Consider the following 17,223-nt stretch of genomic DNA (forward strand, 5'->3'; position numbering starts at 1 on the left):
TTTTTATATCAGACCCTGATCCACCAGGAGGCCTGGTCTCAGACTGGGCCGCGGGGGCATCGACCCCTGAAACTCTCTCCAGGTAATATCTACTTTACTGATGCCACTCTCACTTGCACAGATCTACATTTTAAGCACAGTGTCCTCAAATATGTTGTGAGTGGTAAATTTTGGCCAAGACATGAGAGAATGGGTCTGTGCAATGATTGTGCACAGTATATAAAATATCCTGCCCCCATGTAGTGATGGGAAAACAATCCTCTGACCTTGTATTTGGCTCAATTAAGTAGCAATTGATAAAATGTAAGATACTGAAATAGAGGCGATTTTTGTTGATTACTGAATGGAAATATCTTGAAATAGGGATCAAAGTAGCTGAAATATCTGACTTTTGACCATTTTCCTGAAGAAGGTTAAGGCCCCCTCCCCATCTATTTTATCAGTTTTTACTAGATCTGCTTTAATTATTGGGACATCTTATACCATGACTAATGAAAGACCGTGACTCAGGCAGAGACGGTTGGTCGTTGAGTCAACGGACGGTTACTGGTAACTGGTTACTACTACTGAGACTGGTAACTCCGGGTTATATTATATTAATCAAGAAATAGAGTAAAACATTGATTTTTGTCTGATGATAGATTCATAATGGAGAGCAAGTGCAATACAGAAGACGCCTGAGGATGTGAGTAATGAACAGAGGACAGGTTATTTTAATTGCTGGAATGCATACAGTGTTTATTTTCTGTTTTATTTTTAAATTGGAATTTATTGAAATTTGTGTAAAACTGGCCATATTACTGACTTCTGTGCATTTATAGGGTAGTTCTGATTCTTAAATGGGCAGTTTCTTGTGCTCAATCGATACAGTGGAAGGAGAACTAGTGAAATAGATGTGAATCTGGTTGAACTGAGGAATGAAATTAGTTTAAATTAAAACTGAAAGTGGGTGAAATTGCTACTGCACCACCAATTTTACCATTTCAGAAAAAGAAATTATTATTTTAGATCTCAACGCTGTCAACACTTTAAATTACAGATGTCCTGACAGTAAAAGAGTTTAATTTTTGTAGGGACCTTGGGAAAGGTCCTTATACCATGGTGTGGGCAGTAGTCTTAAATGTTAACATGAAGGCATTAATAAAACCCTTGTGTACTGAACCACCAGCTGTACCATGATCAAACTTAAATATCAGTATGAAAGTCATTAATAAACCTTTACAATACTGTACGACCAGCTGTACCATGATCAAACTTAAATATCAGTGTGAAGGTCATTAAACATCTACCACTAAGATAACAAATCAGCACAGGAGATAAGAAACATGTTCATCTTATCAGTGTTTATCTATCACATTTTGATCTAACATTTCCTACCCTAAACCTTTTAATTTCATAAAATCAGGACTGATAATTCTTTTCTCTGGAGTACATTTCTCTCCTGCTATTATTTTTATAATAGATATGAATGAATATAAAATTTATATCTAAATGAAACATTAATGTGTCCACTTCTTTGGGCATGGTTACACACTGGTCATGGTAATGTCCAAAGACACTTCCTGCAAAACTGCAACAGGACACAGCCATGACACTCAAAACAAATGACTTTTTAATATTCCTCATGTTTACCTGAATCCCTATACAAAATGAAAATAATATGGCCAAAATATATGGAAGAACTTTCCAGATGATTAACTGTGAATTAATGATTTTAAACAAACACTTTAAAAGCTGCGTGCTTAATGTATTTCCCTGAAACAATGTTTTAATGTGACTCTTTAAAGCATCAGAACAGCTTGGGATACATCCAAGTTGATCCCTCAGTAGGTAATTTTGCGACTGGAAAAACACTTTGACATTCAATAGTGATTAGTTCCAGCTGCTTAGGTATGGAAAGAATGAAGAACTCAAAAGAAACACTATATACAAAACTCAAGAGGATCACCAAACAGAACGAAAGGAATATGTAAAAGACCTGGGAATAATTATGTCAGCTGACCTTTCTTTTAAAGACCATAACAAGACAAAGATCATGACAGCCAGGAAGATGACGGGGTGGGTATTGAGAACTTTCAAAACAAGGGAAATAACGCAGATGGTGACACTCTTCAAATCACTAGTGCTCCCTCACTTAGAATATTGCTCACTGATGACGGCCCTGTTCAAAGCAGGAGAAATATCAGAGCTGAAACAAACAGAGATTGTTTATGGCTCACACTGAGCCAGTAAAGCACCTAAATTACTGGGAATGCCTTCAAATCTTGAACATGTACTCACTGGAGCGGAGGAGAAAGAGATACATGATAATATATACCTGGAAAGTACTCAAGGGCCTGGTCCCAAATCTGCACACTGCCATAACAACATACTGGTTGACTAGGCAAGCACTAGACGAGCCTGGCCCATGGCCGGGCTCCGGGAGTAGCTAAACTCTCAAAACTCTTCAAAGGTATATCAAAGGTAAAGGTAAGTGATCTTTCATTGCTCTTGACAAAAAAAAAGGGGGGGGGGAGAATACGTCGCACTTAAGAACATCCAATAGTGAAAAGTTTAAGTAGTGTAACTTGGAATATATAGCATATGGGTCAATTCCTAAGTATTGTACTACAGTACGTATGTATGTATACATATATGTGTATACACACACACACACACACACGAGTTGTTAGGAAGTGGAATAGTCTGACACACACGAGTTGTTGTCGTTGGGGTTCTCAAGGAGATAACGAGGGTTGAAGGTAGACACACTTGTTGGATGGTAACGATATACATATTGTCAAACTGTGGTAAGGAAAGGATGAGCCCAGCCTGCCGTGTCACTGCTTGGATGTCTATACGCCGACTGAGAGCAAGGCAGCTCGTCTCACTGCCTCAAGCTGTACCCCGTGACGTCATACAGTCACAGGCCTAAGGGATCTTCTATATAAACACATGGATGGCCCGGTGGCCTGGTGGCTAAAGCTCCTGCTTCACACACGGAGGGCCCAGGTTCGATTCCCGGCGGGTGGAAACATTTCGACACGTTTCCTTACACCTATTGTCCTGTTCACCTAGCAGCAAATAGGTACCTGGGTGTTAGTCGACTGGTGTGGGTCGCATCCTGGGGGACAAGATTAAGGACCCCAATGGAAATAAGTTAGACAGTCCTCGATGACGCACTGACTTTCTTGGGTTATCCTGGGTGGCTAACCCCCCGGGGTTAAAAATCCGAACGAAATCTTATCTTATCTTATCTTATCTTACAATAATACGCTATACAACACATATAAGGTGATCAGCAACTATGCTAAGACTCGACCCCTGCAACCACAAATAGGTGAGTACAGAGTTGTCAGGCAGTGGAATAGCCTAGGAAGTGACGTAGTGGAGGCGGAAACCATACACAGTTTTAAGACAAGGTTTGATAAAGCTCAGGGAGCAGGGAGAGAAAGGACCCAGTAGCAATCAGTGAAGAGGCAGGGCCAGGAGCTATGAATCGACCCTTGCAACCACAAATAGGCGAGTACACACTCGCACACACACATCACCAGAAGCACACATTAACCAGATAACTGCTGCAGCATATGGGTGCCTGACAAACATGAGAAAAGCATTCCGGTACCTCAGTAAGGAATCATTCAAGACTTTATACACTGTGTACGTCAGGCCCATACTGGAGTATGCAGCACCAGTTTGGAACCCACACCTGGTCAAACACGTCAAGAAATTAGAGAAAGTGCAAAGGTTTGCAACAAGGCTGGTTCCAGAGCTAAGGGAAATGTCCTATGAAGAAAGGTTAAGGGAAATCGGTCTGACGACACTGGAGGACAGGAGGGTCAGGAGAGACATGGTAACGACATACAAAATACTGTGTGGAATACACAAAGTGGACAGAGACAGGATGTTCCAGAGATGGGACACAGAAACATGGGGTCACAATTGGAAGCTGAAGACTCAGATGAATCAAAGGGATGTTAGGGAGTACAGTATTTCTTCAGGCACAGAGTTGTTAGGGAGTGGAATAGTCTGGCAAGCGATGTAGTGGAGGCAGGAACTATACACAGTTTAAAGACGAGGTATGATAAAAGCTCATGGAGCAGGGAAAGGGAGGACCCAGTAGCAGTCAGTGAAGAGGCGGGGTCAGGAGCTGAGTCTCGACCCTTGCAACCACAATTAGGTGAGCACACCAGATGTGAGCTTAGATATTGGGTTGGTTAGGCTTTTACAGTTTGGTCTAAACGTGGTTATGTTTCATTTTTCCTTATTAATGAAATGCTGCAATAACAGCAGTAGCAGCACCTGTGGCAGCAACAGCACCACCTCCGCTACCCTCACCATCACTACAACAGCCAACTAGCAACACTAAAATAATATACAATACAAAAACATACATTAAGAATTTTAATCACAGGACAGTTTATTAGGTAAACTGCCAAAGCCATTCCTGACTGGCAACACATCTTCACCATGTCCAACTGGTTAATAGACCTTCCTGTGTTTGGTGTCCCTGTTAGCCAAACACACTGAAACATTTCCTGCTTAGGTCAGGCTGTCCTGTCAGTGGTGTCCCTAGCAGCCAGACAGTGGAACACTTCCTGCTTGTGTTACCCGATTCACTCTGTACCAATCTCCATAGATCTTGACTCATTATAGCATGTGCTACCTATCATTCCCTCTCCTGGACAAAGAAGCCTTTAATCTGCCTGATTGCCACAACATCTTGTCCCTCACACGAGCCTTCTTCAGTCACTGGCCATGTTGCCAAGCTCTCACATATATATATACTGTGCATCTTTAACAGCTGTTTACCTGGAGTTTACCTGGAGAGAGTTCCGGGGGTCAACGCCCCCGTGGCCCGGTCTGTGACCAGGCCTCCTGGTGGAACAGAGCCTGATCAACCAGGCTGTTGCTGCTGGCTGCACGCAAACCAACGTACGAGCCACAGCCCGGCTGGTCAGGAACCGACTTTAGGTGCTTGTCCAGTGCCAGCTTGAAGACTGCCAGGGGTCTGTTGGTAATCCCCCTTATGTATGCTGGGAGGCAGTTGAACAGTCTCGGGCCCCTGACACTTATTGTATGGTCTTTTAACGTGCTAGTGACACCCCTGCTTTCGTAGCGAGTGATTTTCGTGTGCAAGTTCGGTACTAGTCCCTCTAGGATTTTCCAGGTGTATATAATCATGTATCTCTCCCTCCTGCGTTCCAGGGAATACAGGTTTAGGAACCTCAAGCGCTCCCAGTAATTGAGGTGTTTTATCTCCGTTATGCGCGCCGTGAAGGTTCTCTAGGGCTGTCGCCCTAGTTCTTGATTCAGCAGTTGGGTTTACAGAGCCCTTGGCCAGTTACAACTCTTCAAGACAACAATGTGACACTGAAGTTACAGAGGAAGAGCTATGCTTGATGTGTAGCTACAGCAGTAAGTATGTTGAAACTTGCAGTTTTTAATTTTGTTAATATTTCTATATTTTTCTTTAACATGCTCAAAAGATTCAAATTAAAAAAATAAAGTTTATTTATTATGAGTCAAAATGCTGCAGTGCAATTGATTACTAACTCCTGCATTAGACAACACACTCCACCTCTTTTCAGGAGTCTTAACTTGCTAAATATACAAAACATCCACACTTACTATTGTGCCTAAGACATACACAGAACACTACACTCTAATGTAAACCCTCCTCTCAAGCTCCTCCTTGATAACCATAACAGAACACACAACCATAATACGAGACATAGATCATTCTTCGATATTCCTCATGTTCGTCTCTCCCTATGCAAAAATGCTGTGCACGTAAAAGGTCCGAAGATCTGGAATTCATTGCCAGAACACACTAAAGGACCCCTGTCTGCAAATCAGTTTAAGGCCCTAATAAGAAATCACCTCATCACCTAAAATTAACCAAACAAACCGTACGAAATCGCTACCAGTTTCTCAAAAGTTACTCATACTGTGCTGATCAATACTCAACTACTTACTACTTCCAAATTACGATGTCTATTTTTCCACTGTTTTAAATAGTAGTAGATTGTAATACAGTACATCATAATGTAAACTGTTCCATTGTAATACCAAATTTCATTGTTTTAAATAGTACTAAACTGTAATACATCATATTGTAAATTGTTTTAAATTGTTACACTGTAATACTGTAATCTTTATTAAGTAATTCAATAGTGTAATAAGTAGCATTACCTGATAGAATATACAGTTCTACTGTGCTCACTGTAACTCATCTAATAACCATATGAACTATGTATTATTGCCTTACTAATCTTAAGTTAATCTCTAAGTTTTGTACATGAACGATATACAATACTGACAAGTTGAAAAATTTAGACACGTGCAACATCTGGGTATCTTTATTGTAGACGTTTCACCATCCAGTGTATATATAGCTCTACCGTCTTCTAATTATGTCCTAGAATTTGTATTGATAAATCCACTGGTTAGCAAAATGTCTACAATAAAGATACCCAGATGTTGCACATGTGTCTAAATTTTTCAACTTGTCCGTATTGTATACCGTTCATGTACAACTTGTCAGACACTGCAACATCATGGAATCTTGGTTCAGAGGACATCCACATTACCTCTTCACAGCTGCTACTACTACTGCGACGATTACTACTACTACTACCACCACTAACCTGTGCCTCGGGTATGACCTACTTCCACTGGGGATTCCCGCCCACCAGTGACTATGCCCTCCATCTTCCACCAGTATAAAAGCAGCAGCCTTCTTGCCTGTGGTCCAGAATATTCACGACCACGGTGCTCCTAACACCAACTTCAAGGCTGAGGGACTGATTACCTCATCTTTTGTATATAGTTCTACTGTCTTCTAATCATGTCCTAGAATTTGTATTGATAAATCCACTGGCTGGCAAAAAGTCTACAATAAAGATACCCAGATGTTGCACGTGTGTCTAAATTAATCTCTAAGTTTGCCCGAAATGCTCTGCATACGAAGGGGCTTTTGGCATGTACACCCAACTATTATATTCCTCTGTACAACCATGTAATTTGTCAAAATAAACATCTTTATCTTTATCTTAAGAAGTTACATTCAATATACATTCCAATTAATTGTAGTTTTTATTTTGATCTTATTTTAATAGAGATATAATTTGAGACAAATGAAGGATCAGAAGAAAACCACTAATTATGACATCCATTTTGGGCAAATGAATCATAAGGGTTATGTACTACTTAAATCTAGACCTAGTACGTAGTATATAAGTCAATACATATCAGTACAGTTTGAGTAACTCATTACAATCACAAGTATAATGAGACAGGTTGCAAATGATGAATTGGTCAATTACAAATAAATTACATTAGTTCAATGACCTTCATTTTATGAAGTGGTTGAACTGAGGCAAAATCAAGCCATGAGAATTTACAGGCAGTTAATAAATATAACCTTTATGTGAGATTTAATCGGCACTTTTTAACAATATTAGTAAATTTGTTGGCAGATGGGCAACTTTTGGCATTTTCAGGCAGAGTGTTTCAAATTAATGAACTTTTTATTTATGTGGAATTTTTGAACAGGTTGAGTCACACATGCGGAAAGTCAAAAAGCTACTCGTTCCCTGCATTGTGTCCATGTGTTCTGTTGCAGATCTCCAGATAAAATTTAAGCTCTGGGTTACTGAACCCAGATTAAGTTGATGTTTGTACTGAGTTAGGTTAGGTAAGATTCATCAAGAAACAGGACAAGCATTTCCTGACATACATCTTAGTCAAATGATGGCCTGTTGCTGAAGCTTTTAGACATCTGACCAAGACCTTCCAATGGCTTACCGGTTCACCGCTTTAAAAATTAAGGTTATGCTAGTAGATTTTTGTATTGAGGTTATTATTATAATCACAACTAAGCACTAAACTCATAAGGCCCATACAGTCCTGTAAACACAGCAAGCACAGTAGAAAAGAAAGTGTAAATATTTTGTATGTTAAGAAAATTTAAATTTTTCAATAAGGGCGGGTGTGTTGGCTAGAGTCTGAGTGAGTAATTATTCCAAGAGCTAATTTTTGCTGAGTAACAACAGGTTTAAGGTGATTAGTTGTTGATCACCATGCACAGATACCTTGGGTGAGGTATGGATAAATTAGAGAGTAGTACAAAGTAAGCAGGGATATTTGTGGAACGTAATAGAATATTTCTGAGAGAATGACTACTTTTTTTTTTTTTTTAAATGTTCTGGATGTGTGTGTTGAATTTTTCTTTGCTGTCAAGATTAATTCCCCAAAATTTACCCTTGTCCTGCCTATTGGTATATTATTTATCTTTATGTTCAAAGGAACATTTTTTGCTTTGTTCCCAAATACAGTGGACCCCCGGTTAACAATATTTTTTCATTCCAGAAGTATGTTCAGGTGCCAGTACTGACCGAATTTGTTCCCATAATGAATATTGAGAAGTAGATTAGTCCATTTCAGACCCCCAAACATACACGTACAAACGCACTTACATAATTACACTTACATAATTGGTCGCATTGGGAGGTGATCGTTATGCGGGGGTCCACTGTGTGAGTTTGTTGGGTGGGATTCAAGTAGATATTTTAGTAAATTCAGTATTTATTATTTTGTTGAGTACGTACAGCCAAATCAGCATTTGAAAGGACAAAAACTGTCATCTGCAAACAGAATTACTTTAAGTTTCTGTGAAGCATTAGGCAGGTCACTGATGTATATAAGGGATAGCAGAGAGTCCAGGACATGACCTTGTGGAACCTGTGTGTTGGTCAATCAGGTTGCTGAAGAACAGTTATTAATAGTCACATTTTGTGTCTGTCATTCAGATAAGATTTCATGTATGAGAAAACCACAACATTCTACTGCTCAAATTAGAACATTATTCCATAATGTTCTAATTTGAGCAGTAGAATGTTGTGGTCTACTGTACTGAAGGCTTTTTTTTTTTAGATCGATAATGAGGGCACATTTTTAAAGTAAAAAAAAAGACTGACCTATGATGGTAAAACACAGTAGTACAAGTCAAACACTGCCTCATAAACCTTACATTTTAAGCTCACTGACCCCACTTGTCATCTCACTTGGTGATTTTAATAGACACCTAAAATGAAAGAATGTAGCAAACAGTGCCATAGCAGAACAAACTTCAAGAAGGAGTTTAAAAGAACAGCCAAATAAAAACAAACTGCAGTAGTATATTAAAACAGACAAATTTGCCTTCAACAAGTAAATAACAGAACTGACCAGACTGGAACATACCCTTGACCTTATATTCACAAATAATGATGATTTGGTATTGAATATAACTGTACTGAACATAATAAACTTGGAAAATGACCTATTTGAAGTTAAGATATGCAGAGGCACCAGTCTTAAAGCAGCCCAATGTAATTCATCATGTGGTTGTTTTCAAAACTGGTAACACATGAATCATGACACTACTGAGATTAGCTTGTTAGGTAATGTGAGTAACATAAATTAAACAAGTACCTCATGTCTACTTATCCCAAGAGATAAGCAGTTATGCTTTCAATAATCTTCATTTCTAGGAAGAGAAAGATAGCATCTGATGAACAAAACATGTTGCAGCTGGGACTACAGGTGCATAGAGTATCTCCACATATATCAGGAAGAGTGTTATGAAAAAGCCTATTCGACTCATGACAGATTAGTTGAAAACACTATCATGCCTCCAAAGGTTAGGGCATAATCCCTTTGAGCTTGGTACGAACCATTTCTCCTTTCTTGTGTCAAATGTTTATGAAAGGCTTGCCATATTGAATCCACTCTCATTCCAAATATCAACAACAACAGATTCCTGTATTTATTCTACTAAATACTGAACTGTTAGACTCATGAAGATACAAGTTACAGAACAGGAAGGACTTGAACCTATGGCAAGCAACCAGTGTTTAACAGTGTTAATCACTGGCATGGACTAGTGGTTAACACACTGGCCTGCAAGGTATAGGACTTGTTCACCATGGGTTCAAGTCCCACCCATTCTGCGATTTGTGCTTAACGAACATCACAGAGTGTACTTACATAAACCTAGATGGTACAGCCTACTACACACCTAGACTACGTGGAATAGCCTACTGCTCGACATAGCCTCTTATGGGCAACATTAGCAGTGGATTTTGTAAGCTTATGCGCCATGATGAACAAAACAATATGAGATTAAATCTAGCACAAGGGAAAATGATGCTATCAAGAGATGTGGTAAACACAAGATGTATGAGACTGCTGCCAATGTAACACAGCATACTATTGTACAGTAAGCCTTTTTTTATGAATGGACAGAGTACACTCTAGAATAGTGACAAAAAGTACAGTGCAGTGTATAGTAAATACATAAACCAGTAACATAGTTGTTTATCATTATCAAATATTATGTACTGTACATAACTGTATGTGCTATACTTTTATATGACTAGCAGCACAGTAGGTCTGTTTACACCAACATCACCACAAGCATGTGAGTAATGCATTACGCTACGACAGCTATAGAGTTAAGGATAAAGATAAAGATTCATTTCTTTGTAAAGATTAGCGTGTAATTACAATTTTGGTTTGCGAAGTACAAAGAAAGCCACTATCATGCCAGGGCATTTTGGGCAGACTAATCCTAGTACATAGAAACTACTTAAAACTAGATAAGATAATAGTGGTTAACTTTATTACAATCTTAATACTAATGCAAGGTAGTCAAGGTGGAGATTTATAAGAATAATAATCTTGAAGTTGCACATAATAAAAACAATATTACAATTAATGGTTCAGGCAGTAATATTTCATGGATTGGCAGAGGTTTAAAAGTCTAGAGGTCACATAATATAACTAATTAGAAGTTGTTTTGGTTGATCTGATTAGTACTGTGAGATAAGATGATTTTTTAGCAAAGTCCTAAATTTATAAGTAGTCAGGGGATCCTTTACCAGTTTCGGTAGTGAGTTCCAGATCTTCGGGCCTATGACTTCACTAGGCAATAGGAATTTTTCAGCTCCATTATAATCTTATCATCATATACGAGGTCCATCACTGACCATAATGTTGTTATACGGCACATGACCGTAATCTATATTTAGGGTAATTTGTAGCTCAATCCCAATTGCCTGGGTTTAATAACAGACCAAGGCCTCCTCCATGTTGGAAGAAGAGAAAAAGAAGGGAAGGTTTTCTTTATCAGTATAACGCTAGGGTGTGCATTCAGACATAAGTAGTTTTCAACCTTACTTTGATGAATAACGACAAAGTCTTAGTTTCCGCTACTGCATTATAAACGCAGATCGTTTTTGCGGGCAGCACACGTACCTTAACCTTCTTATCGCTAGGAGGTTCCGCTACCGCATTACGAAATCAGATTGTCTTTGCGGGCAGCATACATACCTTAACCTTCTTATCCCTAGGTGTGTGGGAAGCATCACCATTCATCTTGGGTCGCTGGTGAGGTCTGGCTGATGGTTCGTTGCTACGTTGCGGGGCTGAGTCGTGATGACTTCCCGCCACACCATTCATGGTGACACTCGCCTCCCTCACCTCCACAACACTCACATTACCTGCACACAACACACTTCTGCTTATTTTGTTAAACACACACATTGGTGATAATTACAGTTTAATATGTTAATGTTAATACAAAAACAATAACATGTACAGTAATCACAGAGGAACTGGCTTCCTGAATAGTCACTATAAAATAATTTTTTAAAACAGGTCTCCAGGAAGATCATGCTCCTCTCCTGAAAGCAAAGGCCAGAACTACTCCAAGAGGTACAAATCCACTCAGTAAGAGGACACATCATAACCACAGACAGAGCAAGACAGGACAGTACATCAGTCAAATTTGTTCAAATTTTTAACCTGGAGGGTTAGCCGCTCAGGATAGCCCAAGAAAGTAGTGAAGAAAGTAATGTGTCATCGAGGACTGTCTGTCTTATTTCCACTGGGGTCCTTCAATCTTGTCCCCCACAATGCGACTCACACCAGTCAACCAACACCCAGGTACCTACCTAGTGGTAGGTGAACAGGGACAGCAGGTGTTAGGAAACATGCCCAAAATTTCCTCCCATGTCGGGGATCAAACCACGGAGAGTGTATGAGGTAAGAACACTGCTAACCAAGCCACAGGACACCAGGGGCTTGCTTGTGATAAGCTGGTAAGGGTTTACAGTACTATAGAAACCAACTTCAACTGAGTTTGATACAAATCCTGTCTCCTTAGTGAGAATAATTTTTATCTACTGGTTTGCTAGGCTAGTACAGTGAGCACTCCATCAATCCCAATATTAGCAATAAAATACAGAAGATTACAAGGAAACGCTTTCTAACATTCTATGTATGAAGACATGCATACAACCAAGAACACTGTAGTACAACATTGTACAACATATATTCTACTGCATGTATTCTCATTATGATTTTATCATCATATTCCTGAACATCTTAACCCTTTCAGGGTCCAAGGCCAAAATCTGAAGTGGTGCCCCAGTGTCCAAGAATTTTCAAAAAAAAAAATTGTTATTTTTTTCTTATGAAATGGTAGAGAATCTTTTTGTGAATGTAATAAAACAAAAAGTACGAAATTTGATGGGAAATTGACGAAATTATGCTCTCGTGAATTTTGATGTGTCAGCGATATTTACGAATCGGCGATTTTGCCGACTTTGACTCCCATTTTAGGCCAATTACATTATTCCAGTCGACCAAATTCTTAGCTATTTCACTAGGATTACTTCTATTCTATCGATTGAGCACAAGAAATCGCCAAGTCAACTGTTTCAACTACAAAATAAAGTGACCGGAAATTGGTAATTTGGCCAATTTAACACAAAGTTAAAAATATTCCAATTTCAAAATAGGGTCCAGAATGAACAATGTAGGCATTCCTTGCACTAAACTAACATTTCCTCTGTTCATTAGTTACGTTTTGAGGCTTTACAAATAAATTCCATTTTGATTTTTTATTCACAATGAATTTTTATTCACACCAAAAAATAGAAGATTTACTGTTATGCAATATTGTAATAATTGTATAAATATCATCACCACATTTATGAATGTATATTAGACCCACCAGCTGACGTGTATTAGACGTGTGAGGTCGTTTGTTTACTCTTGAATATCGGCAAAAATTTAACATTTCCGCTACTTTGAGCTCAGTTTCAAGCCATTTCCAGTGCTAAAACCAATCAAAATTATCTCTATTTCTGTAATATGTCTTCCATTCTATCAAATAAGACCAAGAAATCACAAGTACAACTATAAAAAACATACGAAAAAACACTGCAAAGTTGCTGTTTTAATCGAAAATCACGGTCTCAGTTTTTTCCTCTCATTATACACAGTGTGCTGCAGGATTTGTTTTATGTGGTGCACACATACCACATAGATGTATTCTCTCATATCTAGGCCCAAATTTACCACTCACAGTTTATCAGAGTGAGCTGAGCTCATGACGTAGATCTACGGTTTGGACACTGAACGTAAAGCCGTAGATCTACGGGACGGACCCTGAAAGGGTTAAGTGGCATAAATTTTTCAACATCAATACAGTTAACTCATTTACAGCATGCACTTTTGCTGAACATGTTTATTAAAACACTGTTTGTACAGTGAAACTAGAATGAATACTGATCTTTACAGATAATTTCTTGACAAGACACAGTTAAGCGCTGGTGACAACATAAAAAAAAAAAAAAATGTGCACTGCCCAGGTAGCAGGGTGTTGAGATTCAATTTAAATGTTTCGTCATGAACATACAGTAGTACCTCAGTATACATCCTTAATCCATTCCAGGACCTTGGACTTGTACCAAACAGGACATATACCAAACAAATTTTCCCATACGAAATAGTATAGGGAAAATGATTAATCCGTTCCCATGAAAAAAAAAATTATACATTGATGGGGTTGTATAAAATAATTTAAACACTGCTCAATACTAAAATACATAGATAAATACAAAAGAATTAGATGAAATAAATGCAAATTTAACCTGACTTTACTTTGCTGAAAAGAGTTGAGTGTCTACTAGGATAGTGCTGAGAAGGAAGAAGAATGAAATAATATTGTTCACTGAATGGTAGCAATGGGTATACTGACGCTAGAGGGCAGTCATGGCTTTGTCTCGAGAGAGAGAGAGAGAGAGAGAGAGAGAGAGAGAGAGAGAGAGAGAGAGAGAGAGAGAGAGAGAGGTAAACAATGGTAGAGCACAGTTCCGCGACTCATTTTGACCCATACAAGTTCTAGCACGCAAGTTGTATTCCAAACAAAGGTCGTATACCAAGCAAAAATTTTCGCTTCCAAACTGGACGTATACCAAGTTGGATTTATTCTAAAGCGAACGTATACCGAGGTACCACTGTATTCTATTGCAGCATCTTTTGAGTTGATTTCTTTACCAACCATTTCTAACAGTGAGTCAATCTCTCAGTTTCTCCCTCTCCCTCTCCTTTCTCCTCTCTTTCCCCCTTCCCTCCCCCTTTCTCCTCTCTTCCCCCTTCCCTCCCTCCTTTCTCCTCTCTTCCTCCCTTCCCTCCCCCCTTTCTCCTCTCTTCCCCTCCCTTCCCCCTTTCTCCTCTCTTCCCCTCTTCCCTCCCTCCTTTCTCCTCTCTTCCTCCCTTCCCTCCCCCCTTTCTCCTCTCTTCCCCCTTCCCTCCCCTTTCTCCTCTCTTCCCCCCTTCCCTTCCCCTTTCTCCTCTTCCCCCTCCTTCTCCCCCTTTCTCCTCTCATCTCCCCTTCCCTTCCTCCTATCTCCTCTCATCCCCCCTTCCCTTCCTCCTATCTCCTCTCTTCCCCCTTTTCCCCCTCCTTTCTCCTCTCTTCCCCCATTCCCTCCCCCTTTCCCCTCTCTTCCCCCCTTCCCTTCCCCTTTCTCCTCTCTTCCCCCCTTCCCTCTCCCTTTCTCCTCTCTTCCCCCCTTCCCTTCCTCCTATCTCCTCTCTTCCCCCTTTCCTAATATTAATACTAATCATATAATTTATCTATTTCAATTCATAATGCATAAATATTACAATAAATTGAAAGCACATAGTATGCATAGCATTTCAAATGAATCTAGACTAAGACTACTTAACACTAAAAGACTACATTAGATACAGTATATGTTGAGTTATACTGTACTTTATACTTGTAGGTCTGGTACAAAATATTGACAGGAAATTCAAAATAACAGCTAAGACAGCTTAGGTTTTTCACTATGAATTAAAACTGCAAGTGACAAGTTGGAAATGGTTTATGCAGTTGTAGTTTATAAAAGTACAATAAAACATTAATTAGTTTACAGTTAGAGATCGTTCAGTAATGTTATAGGACACATTAGTAACAATTTAAGCTTTAATTTGAACTCAGTGTGTTGCAATTTTTCGATTTGATAAGTTATTTCACATTTTTTGTTTAGAATTTTTGTAAAGGTTCAATGGAACAGTATCCATTTCTAGTGGGATGACTATGTGTAATGTTACATACGATTTTCCAGGATATTTCGTCACTGCCTATTAACTTTGGCAACCAATACTGTAGTGATGTCACATAAACCCTGACTGGATGTAACACAAGAATGTGAAGTGAGCGAGTTAAACATTAATGACAAAAAAGCACAATACCATGACTCGAACAATATACAGATAACCAGCACATAGGAGAGAGAAACTTATGATGGTGTTTCGGTCTGACTTGGACCATTTACAAGTCACACTAACACATGAAGGAATGGGAGCCAGTATATATAGGAGAGGGGGGACAGGGATGGGACAGAGGAAGAAAGAAGGAAGTGGAAAAGTAGTGGTAGAGGTAATGCTGGTAGTAGAAGTAGCAGTAGTAGTAGTAGTGGTAGTAGTAAGTAGGGAGAGTCGTGGTAGACAGAAGGGAAAGTGAAGTGAGGCAGTAGTAGTGGTAGTAGTAATGGAGTAGTAGTATTAGTAGTAGTAATGGAGTAGTAGTAGTGGTAGTAGTAATGGAGTAGTACTAGTAGTAATGTAGAAGTAATGGAGTAATAGTAGTAATGGAGTAATAGTAGTAATGGAGTAGTAGTAGTAGTAGTAGTAATGTAGTAGCAGTAGTGGTAGTAGTGGACTAAGTCCAAGGACAAGAAAAAGCAGCACTGCAAGAAAGCTAATGGCCCACAACCTGGAGGAGGGCGGGTGGGACTAAAAATACAGAGGGGGGAAACTGAAGGACAGAACACACCTAGGCAGAAGAAAGGAAGACAAAGAAAAATAGGAAAGGAGAAGAGGTAGGGAGAGGAGGAGAAGAAAAGATCAGGTCAAGTCGTAAGTGTTCTGAAGTTTGGAATATTTGACAATGTAATGAGAAAGGAAGGCATCTACAGAGACAAAGCCAGGACTATGATTCATATTAGGAAAGCTATGTACGTATAAGGGATGCTTCAACAAGTCGTAATCTGTGTACAAAAGTTATACAAGCCCGTGTCTACTGCTGGAGACAGTGAAAAAAGAAACCACACACACATCCTCAAACACCCAACCTCCCACTCACACCCAGCCACCCACCCACACCCATCAGTTAATAAAGTATAAACTAAGTATTCTTATTCTCATGTGCTATGTGTGTCCAACTGTCTAGTAATTATAAGTTTTAAGCTGCCTGAAATGTTTTGCATAACAAGGAGCTTTCTATAAAGTAGTTTAAACATGTCAATTACCATAATTATATACTGTGCAGTACCCCACTTTATATAAATATTTGTTTGTTTATTTTTACCCACACCCACCCACAATATATCCACCCACTCACACATCATCACCACCCACCCACAACACATCACCACCACCCACAACACATCACCACCACCCACAACACATCAACCCATCCACACCCACCCACCTTGGAGTATGCAGCACCAGTATGGAACCCTCACCTGAGGAAGCATGTTAAGAAACTGGAGAGAGTGCATTAGTATGCAACAAGGCTTGTTCCTGACTTGAGGGGAATGAGCTTTGAGGAGAGGCTAATGGAGCTGAATGTAGCGACATTGGAGGATAGATGAACAAGGTGTGACTTAATAAAAACATAAAAAATACTCAGGGGAACTGACATGGTAGAGGGGGACAGCTTTTTTTTTTTTGATAGGTTGATAGGTAAGAAACAGATACTCAGGGACACAACTGGAAGTTAATAGCACAGATGAGTCACAGGGACATCAGAAAGTATTTCTTCAGTCTCAGGGTGGTCGGAAAGTGTAATGATTTCACTGAAGAAGTGGTGGAGGCAGGTTCTATATATCGCTTTACAGC

The 17,223-nt window shown here is 39.4% G+C and overlaps 1 protein-coding gene across 6 annotated transcripts in view; it reads right to left on the reverse strand.

The window, feature by feature from the left end:
* The window catches only part of shep (alan shepard), a 442,703-nt gene that overhangs the window by 401,175 nt on the left and 24,305 nt on the right, over positions 1-17,223 (reverse strand). For 5 of the 6 annotated variants that reach the window (XM_070086066.1, XM_070086068.1, XM_070086069.1 and 2 more), the window contains exon 2: positions 11,356-11,525. The exons of the other annotated variant lie outside the window; for it this stretch is intronic. In XM_070086066.1, the coding sequence (XP_069942167.1) occupies positions 11,356-11,484 (129 nt within the window). In that variant the 5' untranslated portion in view covers positions 11,485-11,525. The remainder of the gene's footprint in view (positions 1-11,355; positions 11,526-17,223) is intronic. 6 annotated transcript variants of the gene reach the window in all.

Source organism: Cherax quadricarinatus, chromosome 18, assembly GCF_038502225.1.
Source record: "Cherax quadricarinatus isolate ZL_2023a chromosome 18, ASM3850222v1, whole genome shotgun sequence".
Taxonomy (NCBI): Eukaryota; Metazoa; Arthropoda; class Malacostraca; order Decapoda; family Parastacidae; genus Cherax; species Cherax quadricarinatus.